This window comes from Miniopterus schreibersii (genome assembly GCF_964146895.1).
Source record: "Miniopterus schreibersii genome assembly, chromosome: 20".
NCBI lineage: Eukaryota > Metazoa > Chordata > Mammalia > Chiroptera > Miniopteridae > Miniopterus > Miniopterus schreibersii.
Window position 1 is genome coordinate 9,221,420 of NC_138122.1, and position 26,490 is coordinate 9,247,909.

The window sequence follows — 26,490 nt, forward strand, 5'->3', positions numbered from 1 at the left end:
AGGCAGGCCTTGAGAAAACAGTTCAAAAGTGCAGAAAAACGTTACCTCTTCCAGCCTAAATAAACGGGCTCCACTCCATTTGTTTGACCAGATTTTCCCTTTGCCCATGGAGAAAACCCCTCATCCTCTCCCTTGCCCAGCCTAGCCCGCCTGGAGACCCTCAGGAGCCCCCTCCACGCCTGTCTTGGCCCCGGACCAAGTGCCCAGTGGGCCCTGACTTGGCCGGTGCTGGCCCGATGTGCGGTGGAGCCCTGAGCTCTGATGTCGCAGCTGCTGTCAGCAGAAGTCCCAGGATTGAGGTGCCTCCCTTCTCCAGAGAGAACTTTCTCTGTAACGAACATGATGGAGAAAGTGAAAGACATGATCTTGTGTCCATGGTTTCTGCTTCCCTGCTTCTAGCTCCGCCAATAGGTATGGGCAGGAAACTCCTGGTTTCCATGTCTAGGATCCGGGCTGCTCATCTTGATTAAACCACCGTGTGAGCCTTAATGTTTTCACCTCTGTAATGGAGAGAGTCTCAAAACCTGGCTGCTTTCAGGATCATATTAGAATATGGGAGAACATATTTTCTAAAATATAAAATTCTATTCAGACAGCAGTACTGAAAATTATAGCTGGGAACCCAGTGAAATGAAAGTAAATTTGGTTAACCCGGTAACCCGCACCTGCAGGATCTCGGGGAGGAGGCTCTGGCCTGCCATGTGAGTTAGCGGTAGTGGGAGCTGGGATAACAGTAAGATGTCAGGTGTTTTCCATGGCCTTCTTGAGTGGGTTGTCCTGTGCCGTGTTGGTACCAAAAGCCTCTGACCCTCTTGTGAGTGCTGGAGGTGAAGGCGTGGCCGGAGCTTGCCCTCCCTCAGAGGCGTGGGATCCGGGAAGGACCAACTGCATGCACCGTGGCTGTCAGCCAAGTGCTGGTGGAAAGGGCCCGGTCCATGCTCCCTCCTGAGTAACATGCAGGCCTTGGCTCTGTGTCTTCCTCATGCTGCTCTGGGACACTCACGACCTGTGACATGCCTGGTGTGGTGGGAGGCAACTGTGGTCATCCATGTAGCCATGATTTGAAACATGCAGCTCTCTATAAATAACTTTGAATGATCATTTCAGAATTTAGTCTTTCAAGTGCTCTGTGGAGGTGGGCTTTGCACACAGGGATCCTAATCTCAGTAGTCAAAACATTCTTTTAAATTGGGAGAGGTTATTCATTTCAGGGCCCGTAAATGACCAGGGTCAAATGCAGCTGGGTTTTGGCAGGTTCCAGGCATAGAGAAAAAAGTTTTGAGCATAAAATTACAGTTTTGTTCTGTGTCATATGGAGTCTAAGATGGAACTCAGTAAGTTTTCAAACCACGAGACATCTCAGGCCCATTGGATCCTATAGCTGTGAAGTGTTTTCATGGCAGAACACACATTTTAGATGGTTATTGCTACAAAAGAGATTTCCCCTTGAGCAGATTGCAGGATGCACAATAGGTAATAAATTAGTTTGTTTTGTTAAAACAAACACCCAGATTCAGGGGATGTCAGTGTCCACTGCTATCTCAGAATCTGATTTTTGCATTTTTTCTTTCTTTCCATTTTCTCAGTTGCTTAGTTGTTCCTGGGGAGATCGCCAGATTCCTTCTTTTTGCTCTAAGTATTGTGAAATAAAATCATGTTGTTTTTCAGTCTTCATATTTTACAAGATGCTTTTCAGTTCAGTTCTAGCCATCAACAATTTATTGAGCACCTACTATGTATTAGGCTTTGGCATTTTCAAACTTAATTAATTTATCCTCACTGCAAGGCGGGTAAAGAATCCTCAAGAAGGAAAGAGAGCTCTTCTGTCTTGCTGATCTGAGACCCACGTCCTGCACCTTCCCGGCCAGGGCCACTAGAGAAAACACACAGCGAGGAGTCATTCTAGCGGGGCACGTTCATTCAAGCGTTTCCTCTTTTGGGCCATTTGCTCAGTGTTGAGGGTGGGAAGTTCGAACCGTTCTAAGGAAAGAAGAAAGTGTAGCTGCAGGACCCAGGGGGCAGTTCTGCTTTCTGGCTCAGATCCTGGAACGGAAGAGCCGCTCTGGGTTTCCCTGGACACCTGGAATTGATTTGGGCTCCGCTCTGACTTTGAAACATTTGCTGAGGTTGAGGATGGTGAAGGGGGTAGGAAAGAAATAAATCCAGTGATTAAAAATAGCTTTTGCATGTCAGGTGCCTGAACGAATTTGGGAACATGCCTGCAATCCCTTTTGTCTGGCAGGTCTGAACTCCGGCGCTGCCGAATTACAACCGCTTTCATTTGTTTTTCCTGCTCCCCTACCATGTAATGGTCAAGGGCTCATTGGAACCATGTGTGAGCCTGGTGAGTCACCGAATCCTCAGGACTGCAGTGGAATAATGTGTTAAAACTCCTTTTGGGGGCTGGGGCAGGGGTGGATGAAGGGGAGAAGGCGAGGACTGAAGTCACTTCCTACAGATGTTGAGTGCGCTCAGCCGTCCGCAGGCTCCTTTCCCAGGCCTGGCTGCAGGGCCCAGGCCCGCTTCCCGGGGCAGTTAGGAGCATGCTTTGCCTCCCGGAGGACCATGTCTTTTGTCCTGGGGCAGCTTCCCTTCGAGAAGGGGCATCTGTCTCCCCACTGGCACGTTGCACCCAAGCGGCGTGTGTTCCCCAATGACAGTGTGCGTTGCTAGCAGAACCGAGACGGTGTGATGGGAGACCGGCTTGGCTTGTGTTTTCGGTCAGTCAGGTCATTGGAGGGTGAATCGGGGACTTTCTGTGCAGCTTCTTTCTCCCTCCTTTGGTGTCATTTCTTATTGGCTAGTGACTTCGAGGGGGTTGGGTATTAAGAGAAGGGCAGAAGCCCAGTTGCATGTTTCCCTAACTGATAAGGGTCTGTTTGGGGGTTCATGGTGTCCCATTACTTGGGGCGATGATGGACTGTTTGGTTGGCCCAGCGAGGGCACTGAGCCATTTCTTCCTTAGTTCCTGCTGGAACCAAGAGTGCTGTCTGTCCCTCATTGCTCTGTCACATCATTAAGTTTATGAAAACAGAGCTGAGGGGCTGAGGAGGGACACTATTTCCCTTCTTTGCATTAACCTCAGCCAGAGCGTTTGGATTCTGCTCGCTCCCTCAGCTGGAAGTCCTGCCTGCCAAGTTTCTAGGGCCTGAAACAGGACTTGGAACCAGGAACACAGGAGAAAGAGGCTTTTCAGGTCCCTTCATTCCTAGTTCCAGGCCACCCTTCCACGGGGGAGAGGCCAAGAGAGACCACTGATGTCGAGACTCTTCCACATTCTCCCGAGATAGTGGCATTTTCATCAGATAAGTCCCCTTAGAGACCGGTACCAGCCGTCCACCGTAGTCGACGCTGGAGTCAGTGTTCCTAGTCACTGGCCACAGCCCTTTTTCTATTTCTGTTGATCTGAAGGAGTCCTACCCTGGGACTTGTTCTAGGCAGTTTGGCAGCCGCCCTTTGGGTGCTGGCCAGAATCCCAGCCTTTTTTGCACACTCCTGGTTACAGGGGTCGGTTCCTGGGGACACGCAGGGAAAATAATCCCTGTGGTCTTCTGCTTGTAGGTCACGGGTGTCAAAGGGGGGACCGCCTTACCATCCTGCCTTGAAATCATCTCTCTCCGATCCAACTGCACCACTTCCCAGATCATGAGAGTGTTGCTCTAAGAGAAGTTCAAGTGGGCCAGCGAAGGGAATGCAGAGCTAGATTTAAGCACTGTGGAGAGTAATCTGAAGTCTTACTTTCTCTTTCCACGAGTTTATCTGCCTCTTGTAAGCTTTCATATGATGATCCTTCTTTATCTCAGAGATATCCCCACAACAATAAAATATTCGTGGGTGAAATGACATGTTGTCTGGGGTTGGCTTTGCAGTTCTTCAGCGTGTGGGGAGGAGATGAAATAAAAACTGGTAGTGTTGATAGATTTTTGCATAGAGATTCATTATATTCTCTCTACTTTCGTATATGTTGGAAAATCTGAAACTCTGTGAGGGATGTGGACACTGCCTGTTCACAGACCTCTTCTTAGCACCGTGTTAAGTGACTTACACAGTGTGATCACGTTAGTGGCAAAATGGCAATAGGAACCCATGGATTTTGACCAGCGGACCAAGTCAGGCCGAGTGCACATCCCACTGGGGCCTTTTTCCCCGACTTCAGAATCTTGCCTTCCCATTTGTCACAGTTCTTTTTTCCTTCCCGCATGAACACGAAGGCTTCTTCTTAGTTTCTTTTCTCTTTAAGAGACATGTTTCAGTAAGACTCTATGTGGTTAAGTCGCCTTGTATTAAGTGCACAGTTTGCCCATCAAGGTGACTTGAGGGTGAACAGAGACGGGAAGGGAGCCAGGTTGGCATCTCACCTGTCTCTTTGTATGGAAGGAAGGAAGACTCACTACCCTCAGTCCCAAGAGAGAAAAAGGTTACAGTTGATTCTGTGTGGCTTTTAATTATGTCTTTGTGGGACCAGCCATATGAAATTCTGGATTTCTTCGATCCAGGAGGGGTTTTAAGTTTTTAATTATTTCCTCAAATGAATTTAATTTTCAAATAAGAACTGAAAGTCCCACTTTTGCTCTCTCAGCTGTGAACATTTCAGTGTGTTTGGATCTCTGATCGGCTCCTATTTGCAGCAGAAGTGGAGTAAGTGGGGGAACCTTGGATCGAAGAGTTGAAAGATTGGGTTCCAGCCCTGGCTGGGCCCTCCCAGGCCTGTAACTTGAGGCCAGGCTCTTGATCTCTTGGAACCTCAGTGTCCTCATCTGTGAAATGGGGATCTTGTGAGGATATTGTGGCATCGTATACAGGAAGGGTCTTGGCAGTTTTCATATTATTTTTTCTTGGGGTTTCTTTCACGCTGCCATTGATTGGACAATACCCACCAAGCACGGCTAGGACCATGGTAATCTGAGAGGGTTTGGCCAGCCCAGTGGTTGCATAAGATTGAAACGTGCACCTAGTCCTTGACTGTATCCCTCAGCGCCTTGCCCTCGGATCCCGATGCTCCAGTCTTTTCTGTCACTTACTTGAGAATGGTGAGAGGAGGACTGTCTCGGTTCCTCTCCCAGAACAAACCCCACTGCGGGCTTTGATTCTGCATAACACTGTTGATATGTGAGCCATTCACTTTCGAAAAGTCACATGAAACGTCCCTGACAGTTTTTTGGACGTTGAACAGCCCTCAGCTTGGAGTTACATATAAGTGAATTGAAACTCGTTTTCTACATTTGACTTAAAACACCCGCGGGGTGTATGAGCTTTTGTTCAGGGTTAGGCCACAGTAAAAAAATAAGCAGATGTTCCCCTGCATTCAAATGCCACCAGCTCGTTAGACGCCCACTGGTTCAAGGAACACTACCTGCTCATTTCCGCACCAGCACCGCAGCTTTGCCAGGGCAGAGGGTAGGACTGTTATTTATTCACTGGCTTCGGCACAGCTCCTCTCAGAAACGTAGGGTGATTCTTGTAAAGATCAGCTCAGATTTAGGGGCCTGAGAAATAATGTCAGTAAGAAATCAAATATCCTTGTAACATATTGACTGTCCCAGTTTCTGGTGCTCTGTGTGGTTTAGAGTCTTCACTGTATGGATGTAGTATCTCCAGGTCAGGTGTTGAGCATTTCGAGACAAACGTGCTATTTGAGCTAAAGATATTATAATTACAACAGTTAACACAAAGGCATTTTTAGAACTTGTCTGTAAAATACAATTAGTCAGTTTCTCTGGAGGCACTGATTGAGTTCTAGATGCTGTTCCTAAAATTAGAAGTATTTAGTACCTGATGCAAAAGTATTATAATAAGAAATAGGATAAAGTGTGTTGAGACTAGCAGATGCCTGCTTGTCAGCTTCTCCACCTGTATGATAATTTCATTACTATCGTTGATCAGTGTAATTAAGGGAACCGCCCCAGTGATAAGCTAGCAGCATAGAGGGGATTTTGCATTCATATTTTACATGATAAGAGTTTAATATTTATATCCACTTTTGAATGTGATTGTTCACCATCATTCAAATGTAGTGTCACTGCTACTGAAAAAGACAATCTCTTATAGAAGATGTTTGATTTTTTTTTTTTTTTAAACAAAATTCCACCCTTTATAAAAATGGTGCCTAAAGCTCTGACTTTCCTGTCTGAATCCTTTGGGTCCCAGGGCCATGCTATGCCTTCTCCTGAGCCCAAGTCCAAATGCAGGTGTCCCAAGTGTGCGGGGTGGCTTCCACCAGCTGGGCAGTGAGCACTTTTTCAAGAGATCCGTCCCTTCGAGTCCTCAGCCAGGAACAGAGCCGTGGGCACCGTGCAGCTGCAGCTGCCCGCGTGTGGACCAGGCTTTTAAAGATGGCATTGAGGTGGACAGGCGAAGTAATTCCAGCTGCATCCCTTGGAGAGAGCAAGCGGGAACTGGGAAGGCCGGCTCCCTGGCAGGAAGCAGAAATCTACTTGGAGCGCTGTCAGCCCAGAGGCCCTGTCCAGACCGTGCTGTGTGGAGTTATGGGAAGCAGGCTCCAGGAAACCGCTTTCTCAGGCTTTCTGCTGTCCTTGGCCTTCACGTCACCCTGGCATCAGCCAGCCCAAGCTGTCCTGTGTAGAACATGCCTGGGGCCTCCTAGCCAGTCTTATCCTTCAGTTCCAGTTCGCAGCAGAGCCATGGCTTGTCCATCTGGCCTGGCCTGTATTTTCCACATGTGTTGTCCAGGCCAGTTTCCGCCATCAGCAAAGTCCTTTTCATCGCGTCATAAATCTAATGGAGGGAACAAATGCACAAAACAAAACCCACACAGTTTCAGTGCATGGATTTGTGTTGGATGGGAGTGAAAGGAGGGAAAGTTGATTCAGAGTCAGAAAACACTGAGTTCACTGGACATCTGCTGATTGACTTCTGTGTTTCCCCCTGTGCTAGGAGCCAGGGAGGCCACAGTTGTCCCTTCTTTCAGGCGCAATACTCTTGGGTGCAACAGTCTCTTTTTCTAAAGCAAAACTCACTTCTGCTCTAAAGCAAGACGTTTCTGGACCTGCCACTTAGCTGTCCTTGGGCGTGTAGAGCGGGGACGGGGAGTGGGGGTGGCCCTGATGTATTTCTTACTGACTCATTTGATGATTACACCATTGTTTGAAGGGCTGGATGTTACATAAGGAACATTTTACCCCTCCCCTATCTTTCCCTCCTAACAATCTGGGATTTTCCATCATTTTTGTCAACCTTCCTGGAGGCATGTTGATTTTTCCACTAGATTTTTTTTGGGGCATGTCCCAGGGCAACCCAAACTCTCCACTCTCCAGAACTTCAGATTCCCGCTCCCTGGCAGGGCCTGGGCGCAGCTGAGTGAAGCCTTCTATGCCTCCAGGGCAGAGGCTGGACTCTCAGCAGTTGTCCTGACAGCCTCGCTCAAAGGAAACCCCAGGCAAGTGCTGCCTGCCCTTCCTTGTAACATAGTTCCCTTCGCTTTGATGTCCAGAAGCAATATATTTGCTCTCCTTTTTCAGAGGTCACCCGTTGTCATCTTTTCCCTCGTATGTTTCCATTTCATTCAGCCAATAACGCATTGTGTGTGTCCGTGGAATCTTTTGATCAGCCGGGGTTTAGAGATAACCAGCTGAGAGCCTCTACCGTGGCCGTGCCTGGGGCTCAGTTTCATACGATGCCCTGAAGACACAGGCTGAGGATAGGGGCTTTGGAAATCACTGCAGTAAAGGGTGTCACTGCCCGAAGGTCACAGGATGGCCAGGAGGAATCTCGCATCATTATTTCGCTTATTAACTTATTGCGGGAAACTGTGCCCAAGTGAACTCAGAGGATTGTAAACCTGAGCCACAGTTATGTCTCCTTGCTCTGATCATGGTCTGAGTATAAGGACTGAACATAGAAGAGACAAAGATGTACGTGGGTGTAGCGAAGGCGGCACATTTGTGAATCTGCAGAGTTTGACATTTCATTCTTACTACCTACAGAAATCAAGTTTTACAGATGCTACCTCCTGTGTGCACTTCAAATTTGTTTACTTACACTCCCCGCTTTGCCACCGTCCTAGTCAAAGCCACCACCATCTCCCACCGCAGTTAATACAGTAACTTTTTAACAGGTCTACCCACATCCATTTGTAGTTACGTCCTAAACGGAGCAGCTAACTTGATCTTCTTTATTTTTTTTTTTCTCCATTTTTTTAATGTGGTAAAATAAACATAACACAGTTTACCATCTTAACCATCTTTAAGTCTATGGTTATGTGGAACGTTGTACACCCATCACCACCATCCACCTCAAGAGCTTTTTTCATCTTGTAAAACTGAAACTCTGTCCCCATTTCCCTCCTGCGTCCAGGCCCTGGCGACCACCATCCTACTTTCTGTCTCTATGAATTTGGCTGTTCTCAGTATTTCATGTAATTTGTCCTTTCGCGACTGGCTTATTCCACGTAGTGTGATGTGAAGGTTCATCCATGTTGTATATGTCAGTATTTCCTTCCTATTTAAAGAAGGAATTAATACTGTATTGTATGAATAATATTGTACTGTATGCATATGGTACACTTGCTTATTTGGTCGTCTGTTGATGACACTTGGGTTGCCTCCACATTTTCTATATTGTGATTTGTGCTACAGTGAACATAAGTGTACAAATATCCTTTTGAGATCCTGAGTTCAACTCTTTTGGGTATACAGAAAACTCTTAAAACTTGAGCACCACCAGCAGGAAACCTCAAACAACTCTACTTAAAAATGAGCAAAATGCTTGAATAGATATTTCTCTGAAGAAGATACAAAAAAGGCCAATAAGCACGTGGAATAATGATTAATTATTATTAATCATTAATTAAGCGTTAATCATTGGGGAAATAGAAGTCAAAACTACAGTGATTCCACTTCACATCCATTAGGATGGCTATCTCCCCCCGCCTCAAAAAAAGCAAAACCAACCCAGAAAGTAACAAGTGTTGACAAGGCCTGGAACCCATGTGCACTGTTGGTGGGAAATTGAAATCAGGCAGCCACTTGGAGGAAAGCAGTATGGCAGTTTCTTGAAAAATTAAAAATAGAATTACCATAAGGTGACCTTCTTAATGTAGTCATGCCATTCCTCTGCATAAAATTCTCAATGACTTTTTATTCTACTTAGGATAAAATTATAAAGTCCTGAATACACTCCTTGTTTACCTTTTTAATGTCATCTCAAGCCACTGCCTCCTGTCTTTCCGCTGCAGCTTCCGATCTTTTTGATACTAAAATAGGTCGACTTTTCTCTCCTCCAGTGTCATGACCTTCATTCATGCTACTCCCTTTATCTACGATTACGGTCCTCTAACTTTAGTGGTCATTAGGATCACCTGGATCCTGTGTTATAAACACAGATTCCCGGGCCCCACCCCCGAGAGGTGAGATGTTCTGATTCAGGAGATCTGAGAGTGGCTGAGAATTGACATTTCTAGTGAGTTCCAGGCGATGCTAATGGAAACCACTGGTCCAGAGTATTTTTCTCTTAAACTCCTATGAATCCTTTAGATCTCAAGTCAGACGTCTCTTCTTCTAAGGAAGGCCTTCGCTGATTCCTCTAGACCAACAGGCATTCCTGTTATATGATAACATTTTATCTCTGCTTCTCCTCTGAACGTTTGAACATTTAATCATGAAAATAGTTTTTGAATGACTGTGTCTCCTGCCAGAATCTGATACCCAGCTCCATGAAGTTGGGGATTATTTCTGTCTGTTTATTGCTGTCATTGTCTGTTGAATGAATGAATATCGTTATTTCCTTTTCATAGGTACCTGGAAGTCCCTAGTAGTATTAATACTCTCAGTGAATTATGAAGGACAAGTAGGGATTATGGGGGAATTAGTAGAGTTATACAGAAAGAATAAACATGCTTTGTTAGTTAGGGGTGTAGGGCACTCTCGGCAAGAGCCAGCTTTTTTAAGGGGCCTAACTCATTGTGGGAAGCTGCCTCCCCCCAATTTTACCTGCCCTTGTGAGGATGTTAGTATAATTATTTTTTGGTCTGTCTTCTTCAGACCATTCATGCCTTATTAAATTTTATGGGTGGTTAATTACCTATTTAGTTTTTTTTAAATTGAAATCCAATTGACATGTAACATTATATGATTCTTAGGTGTATAATATAATGATGTGACATTTGTATACATTGCAGAATGATCCATCACCTATTTGGTTTTTATTATTCGTATGATGTTTTGTCTTACAGATATGGAATGTGCAGATGTCCCCCTTTTAACTCCCAGCAGCAAAGAAATGATGTCTCAGGCATTGAAAGCGACTTTCAGTGGATTCTCGAAAGAGCAGCAAAGACTGGGAATTCCGAAAGGTATGTTTGGTCCTTGGGAAAGAGCGGTTAGGAGCAGGCTTTTAGGTCAGGTGAGTTTTCTCACCTGTGCGTGAGGTGGGCGTTGCTCACCACACGTCAGCCGGCAGCCACGGGTCGTGGCAGATGCCTGCTAGAACAGTCGCACACAGGTGCTAATGCTCCTCCGTCCCCTGGGTTCGTGGCTGCCACCTGGGTCGTGGGGCACTGTTCCCAAACTTGTTTGCACTTAAATGCGGGATCTTCAAAAATTTCCCAGCCCAGGCCACATCCCAGGCCAGTTAAATCACAATTGCTGGGAACATCAGTATGGTTGAAGCTTGTCAAGTGATTTCAGATACAGACACTTGGGAGAAAACATGGGTTTAGGGTTCAGGGTCATTCTGGGCTGGCATTGGGTGAACTTAGTGGGCTCAGTTTCTTGGAATTTACTGATTACTCTTTTCTTTTACATGTGCTGTGGCGAAATGTGTTTTTTCTTGGGTGTTCTCATCTGAAAGGGTTTATTCAGGAATGTGAGGGGACTAGAGTTGTCAGAAAGGAGAAATGATCATAGGTCCCCTCCTCAACTGATGGGGGAACCCTGAGAGCAGGAATGACGTGGGCGCTGCCACTTGCCGCCACCTGAGCTCTTTATGTGTTGTGGCCGGTGTGGCCACATTAAAGCTCAGGCCACACACTGAGACTGTGCAGTGTCCTGCTGCGGAGCTAGTCAGCACCGGGCCTGACTAGCAGGGTATCTAGTATAATGCGGGCAACTAATAATGTCATTACTAAGTACCATTCGAATGACTTGCTATAGCTAATTGCTAGGATTATTACCAGTCATAATTAGCTGAGATAAAAGTAATTAAGAATCACAGTCTCAAGTACACTATAGGAGTAAAGAGCAGGGAGAAGTGAGTGTAATGTCCAGAACAAACTAGATTTAGGTATACTTGCCCTTAAAGAAGTCATTTGTTTTTTGTCTCAGGCCTTTAAAAAAGTCTAATGGATATAAGGCAATGAGACAGGGGACAATTTGGAAAAATTGTCTGAATGGAGGGTAGAAAGTATTTGTGTTACCTTTTGTTTGAGGACAGCAGTCTCCTCGCTGGCAAGATAGAAAAGGTGGGATGTCCAGCGTGGGGAGGAGGAAGGGGCTCCTCCCCGACGTGCTTTCGCAGCTGGTGCTGCCTGGTTCTCGAAAGCAGAGTCTCCTCAGCTAAGTCGAGTCCCTTCAGTGTCCCCTCCGAGGCTTGGGTCAGAGCCCCGAGCCTGACGCGCTGGATCTTCATCTGGTCTCTCCCTTCAGACCCCCGGCAGTGGACAGAGACCCATGTTCGGGACTGGGTGATGTGGGCCGTGAATGAGTTCAGCCTGAAGGGAGTGGACTTCCAGAAGTTCTGTATGAATGGAGCGGCCCTCTGTGCGCTGGGGAAAGACTGCTTTCTCGAGCTGGCCCCAGACTTCGTTGGGGACATCTTGTGGGAACATCTCGAGATCCTGCAGAAAGGTAAATGTGTGCGGATGGAGTGAGGCCGAAGCTCTGTGGGGTGGCTGCGAGAGGAGAGTAGGTAGGCAAGTCAGTGTGCCCGGTGGTGGGACATCGATGCCATCACCTGTGGGCATCCTGTCACAGCCTGTATGGTATAAGCAGGGGTGGGGAACATCTGGCCCATGGGCCGTATGTGGCCAGTAAATTCATTTGATCTGGCCCTGCCAAAGAGAAGCAGTTTCAGCCATCACTTTAAGGGTGGGTTAATTAAATGTTTGACCAAATATAGCAGGCTAATTTTTAAGTTGATACTTTTGTATGGCCCTCGAATGATGTTATAAATATCCAAATGGCCCTTGGCAGAAAAAGGGTTCCCCACCCCTGGGGCTCTAAGGAGACATGCCAGGACAGGTGTCAGTAAATGTTAGTTTCCTTTTCTTCTCTGTATTGGAGGTTCAGATTTTAATCTTTAGCGAGATCGCACTCCTGATGCTTCTGGGTGTGCAAAATTGTGATCCCAACCCTTATCTCAGACTCAGGACTGTTCCAATGAGCAGTGCTCACAGCCAGCTCCGAGTTTTTTCCCCCCTAGTAATCTTAGTGCTCACCCCCTTTATCCGTGGCGCTCGATGCCCGGCCGTGCCCCCCAGGAAGCTTGGCTTCTCAGGGCTTATTGATGAGACAGTCCTGCCCACCAGCCGGATTGGGACTGCAGTAACGGGGTTTACCTTTGCATCTGGAGCAGGAACCGGGGTCATGTCAGGACACTGTGTTGCAACCTTGTAATGACATGGCCTCCCCTGCAAGTCTCTTCCAACCTTTTTGGACCAAGTGACTCATGTACCACAGTCCTGGCTGAGTATAGAAACAGCAGCAGGCGGCAAACTTGGGTGTTTTTGCACTTATTTTTCTGAATTTCTTCTTAAAATAAATTGCAGTTACCAGCAGTCAGCAGTGCCCTCCAGCTGACTGTAAGCCTAGAAGCCCGTTGCCCTCTCTGACCCAGGCCCACCCTTTCCCTGTGGTCACCAGCTCCAGCCCTTGGCGCAGACGCTGGGGGCAGGGAGCAAAACTCAGGATTAGCACTTTTATTCCATATAATACCTTCCTTTGTTTAAGGAGATTTTCCACTCTGCAGTGCTCAGGAGGGACCCAAATTAGATTCCTCTGGGCACAGAAATGTTATCTTTTTTCCTTCTTTTCAGCTTCTGCTGAAAAAAATAAATAAATACACACAGGCAAAAACGAGGTGACTTACTGCGGCTGCCCAGGCCGGGGATGGGGGCACAGCCTTCCCCGGAGCCCAAACACATTCCCCGTGGAGCTGCACAGACCCCACTCATACATGTTGACGTGAGCGACCTGTTTATAGAGGGAAACATGCAGCAGACTCATCACAGGCCTGATGTGACCGTTGGCTCATCAACAGAACAGTGTATCCTACCAGACCCTGTAACCCAAATATCTTCTGCTAATACACTGTTTTCCTCTATTGATCACCACGGAGCGGCCAGGTATCTAAACCTGCCTCTGATCGTAGTTATAATTAACATCTATAGAGCATCTCCTTGTTTTCAAAGTGCTTTAAAATAATTTTCTCTTTAAATTCTCAGCCCTGAGCCATGGAAGAGCAGGTACTGAGAGTGTCTGCATCTGTGAAGCGAGGACAGCCTAGGTGGCCTCCTCATCACTCATTCCCTTAAACCTACGTCTTTTCAATTTAATTTCCCTGCCCTGTGTTCTTTGTATCATAATACTGACTCATGGGGGAGCTTCTGGTCCCCAAGGGAGGCTTGACCTACCTTCTTGCAAAAGAATAACTTTAGAGAATTTAGGAGCATTAGGAAATAATGGAGTAGGTTTGAGAGCAAAGCCATAGCCTCCTACCCTTTGTCTATTGAGAAACAGTTAGAACCATCTGTCTTCAGGTCCTTGGAGAGCTGAGCGAGGTGTTTGTACTGAGGCTACAGCTTTGGTTCTGTGATTAAACTAAAGCAACACAGCACAAAAAGAACATAGCTTTTTGAGGCGGGGTAGAAGGCCAAAGGTGCAGGGGATGTTTCAATCTGATAAGCCGCTAAAGCACAGTGTAATCATTTTATCTCAACTGGGAACTGTTTTTCTGTGCAGGCGTAAACTTGTTTTCCCAGCAGCCTCTGCTCCCAACTAGCTATCAGATACCTGAGGAAAAATCCAAACCCGCACTCTCTGTGTCTGATTCTGACAGTGAAATAGAACCAGACCTCTCCATACCGTGGTCAGAGGCCAGGCGATTTGGCTCAGGGTGACTGGAGGATCTGCAAGCTCACCTTGGTTCAGCCAAGGCTTTCTGTGCTCAGTTGCCTCCATCTGCATTCCTTTCTCATTCCTGGGAGGTTGGCACCTGAGCAGCAGTTTGGTTAGGTTGCTTTTAATATGTTTCTGAAAAGTTTTGGAGCTGATCAGTTTGAGGGTTGGGGACTGATTTGGGTACCTGCCTAAGCTGCCTTCTAGCCTTTGATGTAAATGCGGTCCCTGCGTGCATCAGAATAAGGGCGGAATGCCTCCCCAGCCCATAGAGATTACTTACTCCCTGGTGCTCCTTCCGAGATATTAAATCCCCTTTTGCAGCTACTGAAATAGTAAACTTAGCCATACTTTTGTGATCTCATCTCTAGAAAAAGCCCCAGTCAGGGTGGACTCAGTTAAGGAACATGCAGGATTCTTAGAAGAGGGGCTGAGATCATTGCGGTCCTTGTGTCCAAGGTCCTTTCAAGCCAAGCATTGCTTGCATGTTGACCTCTCTGTTTCTCCCCTACCCTGTCTGTTGCAGAGGATGTGAAACCATATCAGGTTAATGGAGTCAACCCCACCTACCCAGAATCCCGTTACACCTCGGATTACTTCATTAGTAAGTTGACCTTCCACCCTTCCCTCATCTTGCTCGTATAGTGGGGACTTAGGAAAGGAACCCTGTCCCAGTTGAGCTCAAGCTCCTTCATGGTCATTCTATGGTGAACAAGATTTTCTTAAATGTAGACTATTTGTTATTTATCTTTGTTTTCTTATGAAGTGCAAGGCTCCGGCCTGTTTGCATGATTCACTGATCTGCAAGCTCCTGCCCATAGGACCTCGCGCTGATACCATCAGCATGAGAGTCGCGTAGAGAGCTGAGCCGGGCATCGGAGGCCTGGGTTAGGGATCCGGTCATGGCCCTTGTTCTTTCCCTTTACGAGTGGATATGACAGCATTTCTTCTGAAACCCTTCCTCAAGACTGTGCCACGCAGCTTCAGATTCTGTTCCAGGGAAAAAAAGCCTTGTCCCTTCTGGAGAGGTGGCCAGAGGAAGGGCTAGGGTAGGGCTCTTCTTATCTGATGGTGTTGCTTCCAAAGGGACTCTTCAGCAGTTTGCTTTTGTTTTATTTTTTCACATTATTATGATTTTTATTCTAAGAACAGCATTGATAGTAACTGCTATGTAGTAAGAGCTTATTGTGTGCCAGAAATGTGGGTAGGCATTTTGCATATGTGTTCTCATTTGCTCTCTATCACAGTGCTCCAAGGAAAATTGCAATCGTCCCATATTTTAGAGATGAGCTAACAGAGTCAGAAAAGGGAGGTGTCTTGCCAGGGGCCATAGCAATTAAGAAGTGGAGCAAGGTTAAGCGCCCAGGTCCTTCTCATTGAGAATATTATCCCCTTGTCTCTAAGGTAGCCAGTTTGTTCCACATGGGGGCCGTTGTGGGTTCAGATCTCTCCCCTCCTTAGTTTCACCCACTGTCTGCTTCCAGGCTATGGTATCGAGCATGCTCAGTGTGTGCCTCCCTCGGAGTTCTCAGAGCCCAGCTTCATCACGGAGTCCTACCAGACACTCCATCCCATCAGCTCAGAGGAGCTCCTGTCCCTCAAGTATGAGAACGACTACCCCTCGGTCATTCTCCGGGACCCTCTGCAGACAGACGCCTTGCAGACCGACTACTTCGCTATCAAGCAGGAAGTCGTCACACCAGATAACATGTGCATGGGGAGGACCAGTCGTGGTAGGTCAGACTTCTCTAGAAGCTCTTGCTTTCCAGGAGTGACCTAACTGTGTGAGTTCTTCAGGCCTCCTGTTTCCCCCTCACTATTGGCTCTGTATATTCCTGAGCTTCATTCAGCCTTTCCATCTCAGACTGTCTGAATATTAAGAACTTTCCATCATGGAACTTCAGCCAAATCCATCAGGGTGACAAAGGCCCTGGGTTCACGGTAGAATTGAAATCCGGCAGGATGACCAATCACATTTTGAATTTGGGTAAAACATTTTACCAAGTATTAACTTAGTTGAATGGTTTTTTGTGTTTTTTTTTTTTAAAGTTATGCTTTATTGTTTTTGAGAGGATTTTGTTTAAGGAGGACACATAGAATACAAACGGTTCAGGTGACCCTCCTGGAAAGCTCTTAGTTTCCTAAAACCCTGACCCAGAGCCTTCTGGGTCAGACTGCAAAGCCTGCCTAGTGGCTGAATGACATCTGCTGCTCAGCCTGGGTTCTCGAGCCTTCTGCGACTTCTTTGGTTTGGGAAGATACAGGATGGTTAACCAATAGTTTATTTGGAACCAGTCATCAGCAATGTGGTGAGAGTGTGTATTTAGCTAGAGGACTGAGGAAAGTCAGGTGGCCAGAGGCTTCCAAAAGAAGGTGCTCTTGTTGACATGATTATTATGACATAGATGAAATACTCACTGACAGTGAAGTCAATGTTCAGAATAGAGCTGGTTGACTTTATAAAGCAACAAAAGTGAAGCACACGTAGTTTTTAAATCAGGACATAAACACCCAGAGGGGCTGCCCGCCCAGTAAAGTGTGCAGATAGTTTTATTACCGAGACAAGTGCAGTCCATCATAAGGAGGGATTTGTTCATCCAGGAAGAACTAGCTGATTTCTAAAAACTCGAAAAGGATGACCGTTCCAATAGATAAATGGGAAAGAACTGCAAACAGGAAGAACAGCAGAAAGCCCATCCGAGGGCTCAGAGGACTTTGTTCACAGAAGACAGGCTTGGCTGGCCTCCTGGTGACTTCTGCTCAGTGATTGCCCTGTTGCTCTGAGGCACTTAGAGGTGGGGGGGATGGACAAAGGCATCTTTACTTTGAAGAGTTACCCGTTGGCATCTTGGGCCGTCTGTCTTGTCACCTTCGAGTGTTCAGGTTTACACTTCCTCCTAGCAGGCTCAGGACAGCCAGTGGCCTGCACAGGGAAGTCCCCAGCAAAATCAGAACCTGTAATCTTTCTGCTTCTGGCCCCAGGCTGTTTGTGTTTTAGACTGAAGGGGATGGGTGGGATCAGTTTGCCTTCCCCTTTCTGACTCTTTATTTTTGGATGCGTGTCTATTTAAATACATACACAAATGTGCATGTGGATCTTTTAACCCAGGCAGTTCAGAGCATTAGAACTCTTACTTACGGGGCTCTCGGTGCATCTCTGTGTTGAGGCCAAGCCTGTGGGTTTGGGGCTCGGTCATGTTGTAACTTTGGGTAGAGCTGCTGTCACATGCTTTAAAATTGCATCTGGCTTTGCATTTGTGTAATTGTCCCTGCTTCTCCTGCTCTTGGTTTCTGTCCCCGCCACCCCTCCAACCCCAAATTAATAACTGTGGAGCAGATAGTGACCCGTGCAAAGGGCATGAGGTATTTCTCCCTGGTCTCATTCCCCTTCCATCACACCAAGCTTCAGACCACACGCACTTGAGGGCCAGACTGTTCTGCTCACGGCTGCTCTCTGCACATTAGCGGTGCTGCAAACAGGGCATAGTTCAAGGGCTGACTGAATCTGACAGGGTATGATCGGTCTGGACTGGAAGCATTACTATGAGCTGATTATTATTAGTAAGACAATATTTGTATGCTGCGTTAGAGCATACAAATTGGTCTCTGTCCCACCTACTTAGACTCTGAGAACTGTCATTATGCTAGTCTGTTCAGGGGGCTGCTGGGGGGCTACCCCATCTGTTGTTTGAGTGCTCTGAGGCCTGCCTGGTGGGGTCAGATCTTTTTGCAGGGACCTCGCTGAGGCATTTCTCAGAAAAGTTAGCTAATGGACATCTTCGAGGACACGTGCTTCCCTGCGTGAGCACAGTAGCACAACCAACTGTCTAGTCTAGTTGGATTCAACCCACTTTTGGAGAAAATGCCTGTAAACAAAGGACCTTAGCTCCAGGATTGTGAAATAGAGCTAAAATGAAAGCAGCTTGCTGCTGTAAACCGCAGCTCTGAACAGAGTTGCATTTGGCTCATGTTGGAGAGGCTGCCGGAGAGTGGTTATGTCCAGGTTAGTGTCCTGCTCATAGAGACCCCTTGGAAATGCAAGTGTCTGCTTGTGGAAAAATGGTTGATAAAGAATCATTCCAGAGAGACTTAAGTATAAATACTTCCTGAATATCGGTGACTTGGTGGGGTGTTCTTTATGAAAATGTAAATTCTCTTGCTTAGGCTTTTGGTGTATTTGTCTCACAGAGACACTGGTCTCATAGAGACAGTGGATGACCATTAAGATGGATAGGTTTTTATGAGATGCCATAAAATATCCTGTTCTTTTAAAAAGAGGGTATTGCATTCTGGTTGTGGGCTGTTTTCTGGAGTCTTTTAGGTGGATTTCTAGAAGGGGCAATTCCTTCATTTTTAAAGAGCTGCGAATGTGACAGTGGACCGGGTAGGCAGGGCAGAAGACTCCAGGAAGCTCTTCAATTTGCCTTCTGGACATTACTTTTCTTTGAATGGATGATTGGAGGAAGGGCCTAGAAGGAACAGATAAATAACTACCTTTCTGTAATAAGCAGTATTGGAGGGGATAAGAGGGTCAGGAAACCCACAACAGTGGATTATACAAAAATTACATATTTAACTGAATACCTTTATTCTGAGATTTAAAGAAAATTAAAATCCTCAACTTAGTTTCTTCTTATTAAACTTTGGTTTGGACACCAAAATTAAATATTTGAATTTCATTTCTTTTTAACCATTCCCCGCTATTAAGGAAAGGGAGCATATACCCAAAACACACTAGTATTGGGCTGTATTCTGGGATTTAAACTTTACAGTGGACCAGCCAGCCCTGAACAGTTGAGAGTTGACTTATAGGTGTTTCTGCACACAGATTTGTCACATCCTTTGTCTCATGACTTGTGCTGAATTGAGGTGGCCACTTTTTCACCCAGGATTTAATTCAGGTTGCCTAAAAGGTGTCTGAAAGTAGAACATAGAAAATATTCCTGTGAGCCTTTCCAAGCTCTTAGATGCATTTGCCTCCAAATTTCTGTTTGTTAGCTTCCCTTTTTAATGGCACTTTTTGCCAATGGAAATTTCTCTTGGAGTGATTATGCAATGATAGCAGCTGTTTACAACCTGGTTTGGGAAATTAATGAACTTGCATGATCTTGTGGTCAGTTCAGAATGCCTTCAGCAACTCAGAGAGTAAAGGATTTCTGACATTGCTGTGGGCCTTAATAACTCTTTCATCAACTCCTTTGTTTTTTATTGCCCACACTTTTCCAATGAAGTATAAATTTCAAGTACAAAATTGTACTTGGAGAGAGTAAGCAGTATGGATTTCTGTTCAGAAGAGTGATAGTGTTTTTTAATTTCTTGGATAAAACATCTCATTACTTCTTTCTCTATTTGAAAAGACAAGACATAGAGGCAGTCCATGTATTTCATTTTAAAATAGTATTTGGAAAAAATGCTCAAAAATAACACTTCAGTTCCAAGGTCAGGGAAGGTCAATCTGCTCTTAGTCTAATGGAATTTTTTTTCTTATGACCAAACTATTTTGCCAAATTGGGCCTTTTGAAATTATCTCATTGGCTTGAGTTGGATTAGGGAGTTGAGCCACCCTGCTCCGATTTCTTCATTTATTCCTTCGGCCTAATGCATCAGCCAGAAACCCACAATATGTGTGATTCTCAGCTTTTCGATTGCTGGCTCTAGGAGTCTTGAGGTCCCAAGCACGGCTGTCTCCCTCTGACAGGCCGGAGCAGCACTTGGCCCTGAGGCTCTGTCCTGGGAGCTGAAGAACATGAGAGCCCCGCGCAGTGGCCCTCGGACTGCAGCCAGCGGCCCCCCCTCCCAGCAAACCCGCAGCTCCCAGTCCCACTGGCCACTCCCTCTTCCATGCCTCCTGCAGATCTGATGAGCAATCTGTCCTCACTCAGAGGGATTTTACAGTTGTCTTTTCCCAATCCTTCCTCCCCTGCCCTCTTCCTACCTCCTCCTTTACCTCCAGGTAAACTCGGGGGCCAGGACTCTTTTGAGAGCATAGAGAGCTACGATAGTTGTGACCGCCTCACCCAGTCCTGGAGCAGCCAGTCATCTTTCAACAGCCTGCAGCGCGTCCCCTCCTATGACAGCTTCGACTCCGAGGACTATCCGGCCGCCCTGCCCAACCACAATCCCAAGGGCACCTTCAAGGACTATGTGCGTGACCGTGCTGACCTCAACAAGGACAAGCCTGTCATTCCTGCTGCTGCCCTGGCTGGCTACACAGGTAGGCGTCTGCCCCTACCTCTGAGCCTCGGTGTGCGTGCTGCTGTGGGTGGGCTCAGCGAGGCCTGTGCGCATATCCCCAGACTCTGAAGTCTACCCCTTTCTTTTTGGGGGGAATGGAGAGGAGAAGACTCTTAAGAGGTCTGGTCAGCCTCTCAGGCCACCCTGTTTATGAATAGCCATCGATTGTTGGAAGCAAACAGTATCCTTCTGTCCCAAGGGATCATTTCCAAAAGTGGTAGGAAAAACTTATATTTTGGGCCTTTTTCCGTATCTAGGGGAAGGGAACTATGTTAACTTGGCGTTTTTGGAAACTGTGCCCTAGTGGCCGAACATCAAGGGACTTTCTCTAGCCGGCTCTTAGGAGGTCTTTCTAAACACAGAACCAGCAAAAGCATCTCTGGAAGGCAGCACTGGACGGCCTACAGCCTGGACTCCTCTCTATTAGAGTATTCATTGGGCAGGCTGTGCACATGGGAAGCATGTCCTCAGCCACCCTAAACTCTGGCAGGTTCTGGCCTATCCAGGAAACCTTCCTCACTCAGCTTTGCTGCTGATTTTCTTCCCGGAGTGAAAGTTCTGGTAGCGGTGAATGCAGAAAGACTGTAGAGAAAGGCAGACGGATGTCGAGAGCTTGGGCTCTGATCGAGAATCTGGTGCTAGAACAAAACAATGTATTGTCCAGATGAGTTGCTGCGCAAGCCTTGAAGTGTCCATGTGAGAAATCTCCAAGGAGCAGCGTAGTGCTAAGGATCAGGTCCTTGCTGTAAGACTGCAGTGCTTCCTGAAAAGTAGGAGTTGTGTTGTGAGTGCAGCTTATTTTAGTTGATTCCTCATCTTTGGTCTGGGCCTCGAGTCTCTTGTCATTTTCTCCACCCTGGACAAGGTTGCCATGGGGGGATCCCTTTGTGTGAATGGAGATAAAGAGGAAAATCTGTGTTTCTATGGAGGTGTCTGATCTGAAGGGTGAGCTACATCTTCATTGTTGTGTCAGCGAAGTCTCAGTTTCTACTGGAAAAACCAGCTGACCTTTGAGAGCGACTCAGATGCTTAGAGAAATTACGTTTTTAAAGATCAGGAGGGAGCCTGCTCGTGCTGTTCGGAGCATGCACAGGTGCTCAGGAGTTACGCCTGTGTTTGGAGTTAGTGACGAGGCCTCTATATGGAGTCCTGGGCCAGAAAGGAACTTAAAAGCCCCCCCCTCTCTATTCTTTCTACACTATCCCCATGGTCTTTGCTTGAAGGTCACTGGTGTGGGAACATGCTACTTTTGAAGGGACCCCTTTTCCATCTCTAGAGAGCAGACTATTAGAAACTAATAGCATACTATTAGTTTGCCCATTTCTGTTGATACCTGGAATGGGGAAAAGTTAAATTAAGTCTCTTTCAAGATCTACAAAAGTCCCAGCTTCTGTAGTTGCAAGTATAGTTGTAGGTATTTTAAGAACGAGATTGGATACACTGATGGAGGGGGAGTGCTGGTTAATTAGGAAGAGCAAGGAAAGGCCACAGTGGCTGTAAGATGACTCTGGGGGCTCTGGAGGCGGCAGGCATCTCCCAGCTGGCCACGCTGGCTCCTGTTCTTGGGGTGCAGGGGAATTACGCCCTGCCCTTTGCCTAAGCGTGAAAGCCAAGTCTTCTACAACTCCCGCCCCAACACCCAGTAGCATATCCTCAACTTAGTGTCTCCTTGTTCAAGGTATGTCTTTGTTCTCTGGCATGATCGCCACTATAACCACCACCCACGTCCACAACCATAATTCCTTCCCCATGACAGTTTTCCTCTTTCTCTCTCACTACATATGTGATTCTGTAAATTTTCACTGGTTAGGGCAGTTTTTGTGGATAATGAGATGAAATAAACTGATTTTAGGCCCTAAAGTTTGGGTTATGGCCAAAGAAAGCCTCGTGATTTAGATCAACCTTCATGGGGTGAGATGCTGGTAAGGGTCCATGGCAACACTGAAAAGTTCTCGATGTTCCCAGAAATGGTAAAAGCCTGATTTCCACCTCTACAAGGAACTTCTCTCAAAGTGTTGGCTACTGGATTTTCTACGTGGGAGAAGCCTGCAGAGCTAATAGAACACAGGAGTGACTTAAAGGGCTTTGAGATGATTTTAGTACCTTGACAAGAATTATCTCAGAGTTGGGGGAATCTTTCCAAGTGTCCCAGTTTTAAGGAGAGAAGGAAAAAGATGGACTGGAAATTCTAAGGGCCAGGAATGAGTGTGAAGTACAAATTAGGGCCATGAACAGTCAAGATAGCCAACACCAAAAGCTGCCTGTGAGGCTTCTCTGGGAATCCAGACTCGGGGACAAATAGATGAAAGCATTAGAAGTTCTTTTAGCACAAATATAAGTATGTCCTGGAGGTCCTAGTTCTGTTTGATCTCTTATTTGGATATATTGTTTTTAATAGATGTCCCTTCCTTCCTCCCTCCCTCCCTCCCTTCCCCTTCCTTCCTTCCTTCCTTCCTTCCTTCCTTCCTTCCTTCCTTCCTTCCTTCCTTCCTTCCTTCCTTCCTTCCTTCCTCCCTCCCTCCCTCCCTCCCTCCCTCCCTCCCTCCCTCCCTCCCTCCCTCCCCCCCCCTTCTCTTCTCTCTCTCTGTCCTAATAAAACATTCAGTTAGTGGAAGAAAAGGGATGGTGACCATTATAGGTCTAAAAGACTAAAGTAGTCATTGGAATTAAAACCCCCCAACATTTTTAAGGATCTTGCCATTCATTGTTTCTTCTTTATAATTGTAGGTTTAACTTTCCATACTATCGCAGATCACCGTGAGAACAATAGCCCAGAAAACGGAAGCCCTCCCTGCCCACAGCCCCAGCTCTCACACACTGTGATTTTAGGCAAATTTACCTTGTACCCTTTTCTACTTTTAGCAAAGTAGAAGTGTTCAGCCTTATCTGGGTGGTAGAAGATCTGTGAAAATGTAATTGAACTAAATCAGTTAATTAAACAAATAAGTGCTAGACCTTGTGCTAGACATGGAGGGAAGCTCCATTGTAACAAATCAATTATTTCAGCAAATGTTTCTGAGCACGTGTTGAGCGCAGATAAGTGCTAGAAGGTTTTGAGGTTCACTGTCTTGTCAAATTCAATAGAATATAATTGTTTTTAGGCTTGCATTGGATTTTCTCATTGCTGTGGTTTGAATGAAGGTCAGTCATTAGGCATATGGGGAGCGGGGAGGCCACATTTAGGTGGCTTTTTTCCTCTGCTCAGTGCTTGGGAAGTCTCCTGCTCACACTGCACACTGATTCTCAGTGGTGCTCCCTTGCTCCCGCACCCCCACTGTGGCCCCCTCACATTTCAGATACATCCTAGGGGATGGGGAAGGGTCTCTCGCTAATGCAGACATGTTAAGATGAGCTGAAGTTTGAAAAAGTGCTTTGGAAGGTGGAAATCATTGAATACATGTTGGCAAAACTTTTTATTGCTCGTAAAAGTCACACCTATTTTTTTTTTTTTTTTTAATCTCCAGTTCTGCCTTCTTTTTTTTTGTTTTATCCCTTAAAATCTGATTACTCCAGAGTGTGTGTGGCCACATGGTAGGAGCACTTGTACCTTATGTCAGTGTTACTTGGCCCGAATGAAGGGATATGTGCATAGATTCTTGGGGCGGCGAATAGAATGCATTTTCCTGCCACTAGCTAAGAGCTTAGGCCTTCACCCATACCCCCTTCAAGGGAATACATGTTATTTCTTCATGTGATGTCTCAGTGACTGCACTGTAAAGTGTGGAAGTCGGTTAGAAACCGAGTTTTCACATTTTCTTGCACAGTTACATTCTTCCTCCAAAGATAAGAAAATTGCATCAACCTTCACTGGGCTCCCATGGCAACTTGTTAAATTAGGTCAAGATGTGGGGGGAAGATAACATGGCTTGAAAGCCCGCCTGCTAGCCGAGTTTAGGTACATCAAATGCAGTGCTGGCTTCCGCCGAAATCTACCTTCTTACCTTACTGTGAACTGCTTATGGTTATCGAACTGATACAATCAGAAAGCTCCATTTTCTCTTGTTCGACGATACATTACGAGCCCCATCTAATTAAGAAAACAATCTGAGACAAGTGGCCCAGTGTTTTCTATATATTTGATAGACCCAAGCAAATTGCTTTTCAGATCCTTGGAAAACACAGGCATCTCTGAATTTTTTTTTCAGGGTCAGTAGCTATAGAGTCACATACTGGATTGTCAAATAGTATTCTCTCTTTCTCTCTGTATCTCCAGCCCCATTTTATAGATAATGAAACTGAGGCATAAAAAATGTCTTATTCAAGGCCTCCTAATTGCAGCCTGCGCAGAAGGTAGCTCCTGAGTTGAATATTAAGCGCCAGATGCCTCTCCTGCATATGAATTTTTTCTCCATATTAAGGAATGAAATTACAGGTTATTATCTCAGTTACCTCCTTAGAGCAGATTAGGGGACTTGTCTCTCGCTGGTTACTAATTAATTCCGTATATATGTGACTTAGCAGAATGGAGGAGGGGGCAGGGCTGGTCTTTGGCTTTAATCCAGAGTTATTGGTCTGGAAACCACCTTTACCCAACTCCATTCCAGATTGCCAGACATTGCCACAGATAAGGAATCCGTTCCTGTCCCTTCTGGATGGTTCCTGAGCCGACCTGGTGGAATATCAGGGCGTATCCCCGCCCTTTGGGTTGCAATGATGAATGAAGTGGTCAGGTCCCTTTTCATCCCCGGGCCTGAAGAAAGCTGGGCCCGGAGCCATTCATGAACTGTTACGGAGTTATGTTTTATAGCTCTGTGCGGGTTTGTCACTGGAGTCCCGCAGTTTCCTAAAGACTAAATTGGGTACTAAATGGAATTCCACTTCCAAATATTTTAGCATGCAACAGAATAAGATGCCAGTCTTGTGGAAAAGAAGCCCCACACATTCCCTTGCAGGCCCTCCCCAGTTGCTCCTGGCCTGAAAGCAACCTTGCCATTTTATAGATGGCCCTGGAGACAGGCTGAAGTCACACAATGAGAAAGCCCCAGCAAGCCCAGAACCTGGGCATCCTGGCTTGTAGTTGAGTTTTAGGGGCCGGTAACTCAAAGCTGCTGCTAAAACATGTTCTCAGAAATAAACAACGTTACTGCTAAAAGAAGTACTTCAGAGCCTTTCAATCCAGAATAAAACCTAAGATTTGGCAACATGACCTGAAATGGCAGTTTTCTGGAGGAAAGCTGATCGCCAAATAGTCTCTATGTTCTCAGGCCCAAGCGACAACCAGGAACTTTGGGCATGAGTCTAAGCTGCTGATAAGGAAAGGGAGAGGGGTCACTAAAGAAAATTAGCAGTGCAACGTGAGTTTGTACAGATTACAAAATTCTAACCTGAGTCGGCACTGCTGTTAGGAACAGCATAGAGCTTTTTAATTTGGGGGTTTATTTCCTGAGCCAAACTGGAAGATACTCTCCCTGGGTAAATGCTGTTGGTATAAGACAGTGTGAGTTCACTACAGTCAAGAAGAGCACACTTGTTGAAGTGCGCATAGAGCTTGGATGCCTTTTTGTGCAGCTGCTGCCTTTTGCAGTGTCCCCGGGCCAGGCAACACATCACAGTCTCAACATAGAGCATCCTTGGGCAGCATCCAAGTGGACAGAAGGATAAGAGCTTAGAAATGAGAAAGGCAGTGACAGAGAGGGTCCCCCGTTTTCCGGTTCGGAGGCCCCTGTCCTTAGCGGATTGCAGGAAGCCAGACAGACCCCTCAGCCCGAGTGGGCTCTGCTGCTAGCTGGCATCTCAGGAGTGGGGGGATCCTGGTCCTCTGGGCTGTTGGATGGTTGGTCCTGAGGCTGGACATGAAGTGGATGTGGGATCTCACTGGAGTAATGGGCTACCATGCTGCTCAGGAGCAGGACTGGTGGGAAAACACTCAGAGTGCAGGGAGGAAAACTCCCGAAAGATGTGAGCTGGGTGGGAGGAGAAGCCCTGGTCTGTTGCCTGCAGAGCAATTTCGCAGCGTCTGCCTCCTGATTCACTTTGGGACAGTTTCTTTTAATCATCTGTCACTTGTGGAAAAGATCACGTGGTAGGAGGCTTTGGCCTCACTATTATTATTTTTTCCTAAATGTCTTTTAAAAATGTGGAAAGGGGAGGTTCTGTTTCCATCTGTTGCCTTTGAAGACTGCCATCTCACTGTCTGGAGTCAGCTACAGTGACACCTCGCAAACTGCCTTTGGGGCAGAAGAGGCCC

The 26,490-nt window shown here is 46.4% G+C and overlaps 1 protein-coding gene across 3 annotated transcripts in view; it reads left to right on the forward strand.

Annotated features, from left to right (window-relative positions):
* The window catches only part of ETS1 (ETS proto-oncogene 1, transcription factor), a 123,298-nt gene that overhangs the window by 81,503 nt on the left and 15,305 nt on the right, over nucleotides 1–26,490 (forward strand). For all 3 annotated transcript variants that reach the window (XM_081123032.1, XM_081123034.1, XM_081123033.1), the window contains 5 exons: nucleotides 10,190–10,309; nucleotides 11,601–11,801; nucleotides 14,596–14,673; nucleotides 15,554–15,802; nucleotides 20,023–20,283. In XM_081123032.1, coding sequence (XP_080979158.1) covers nucleotides 10,190–10,309; nucleotides 11,601–11,801; nucleotides 14,596–14,673; nucleotides 15,554–15,802; nucleotides 20,023–20,283 — 909 coding nt within the window. The remainder of the gene's footprint in view (nucleotides 1–10,189; nucleotides 10,310–11,600; nucleotides 11,802–14,595; nucleotides 14,674–15,553; nucleotides 15,803–20,022; nucleotides 20,284–26,490) is intronic.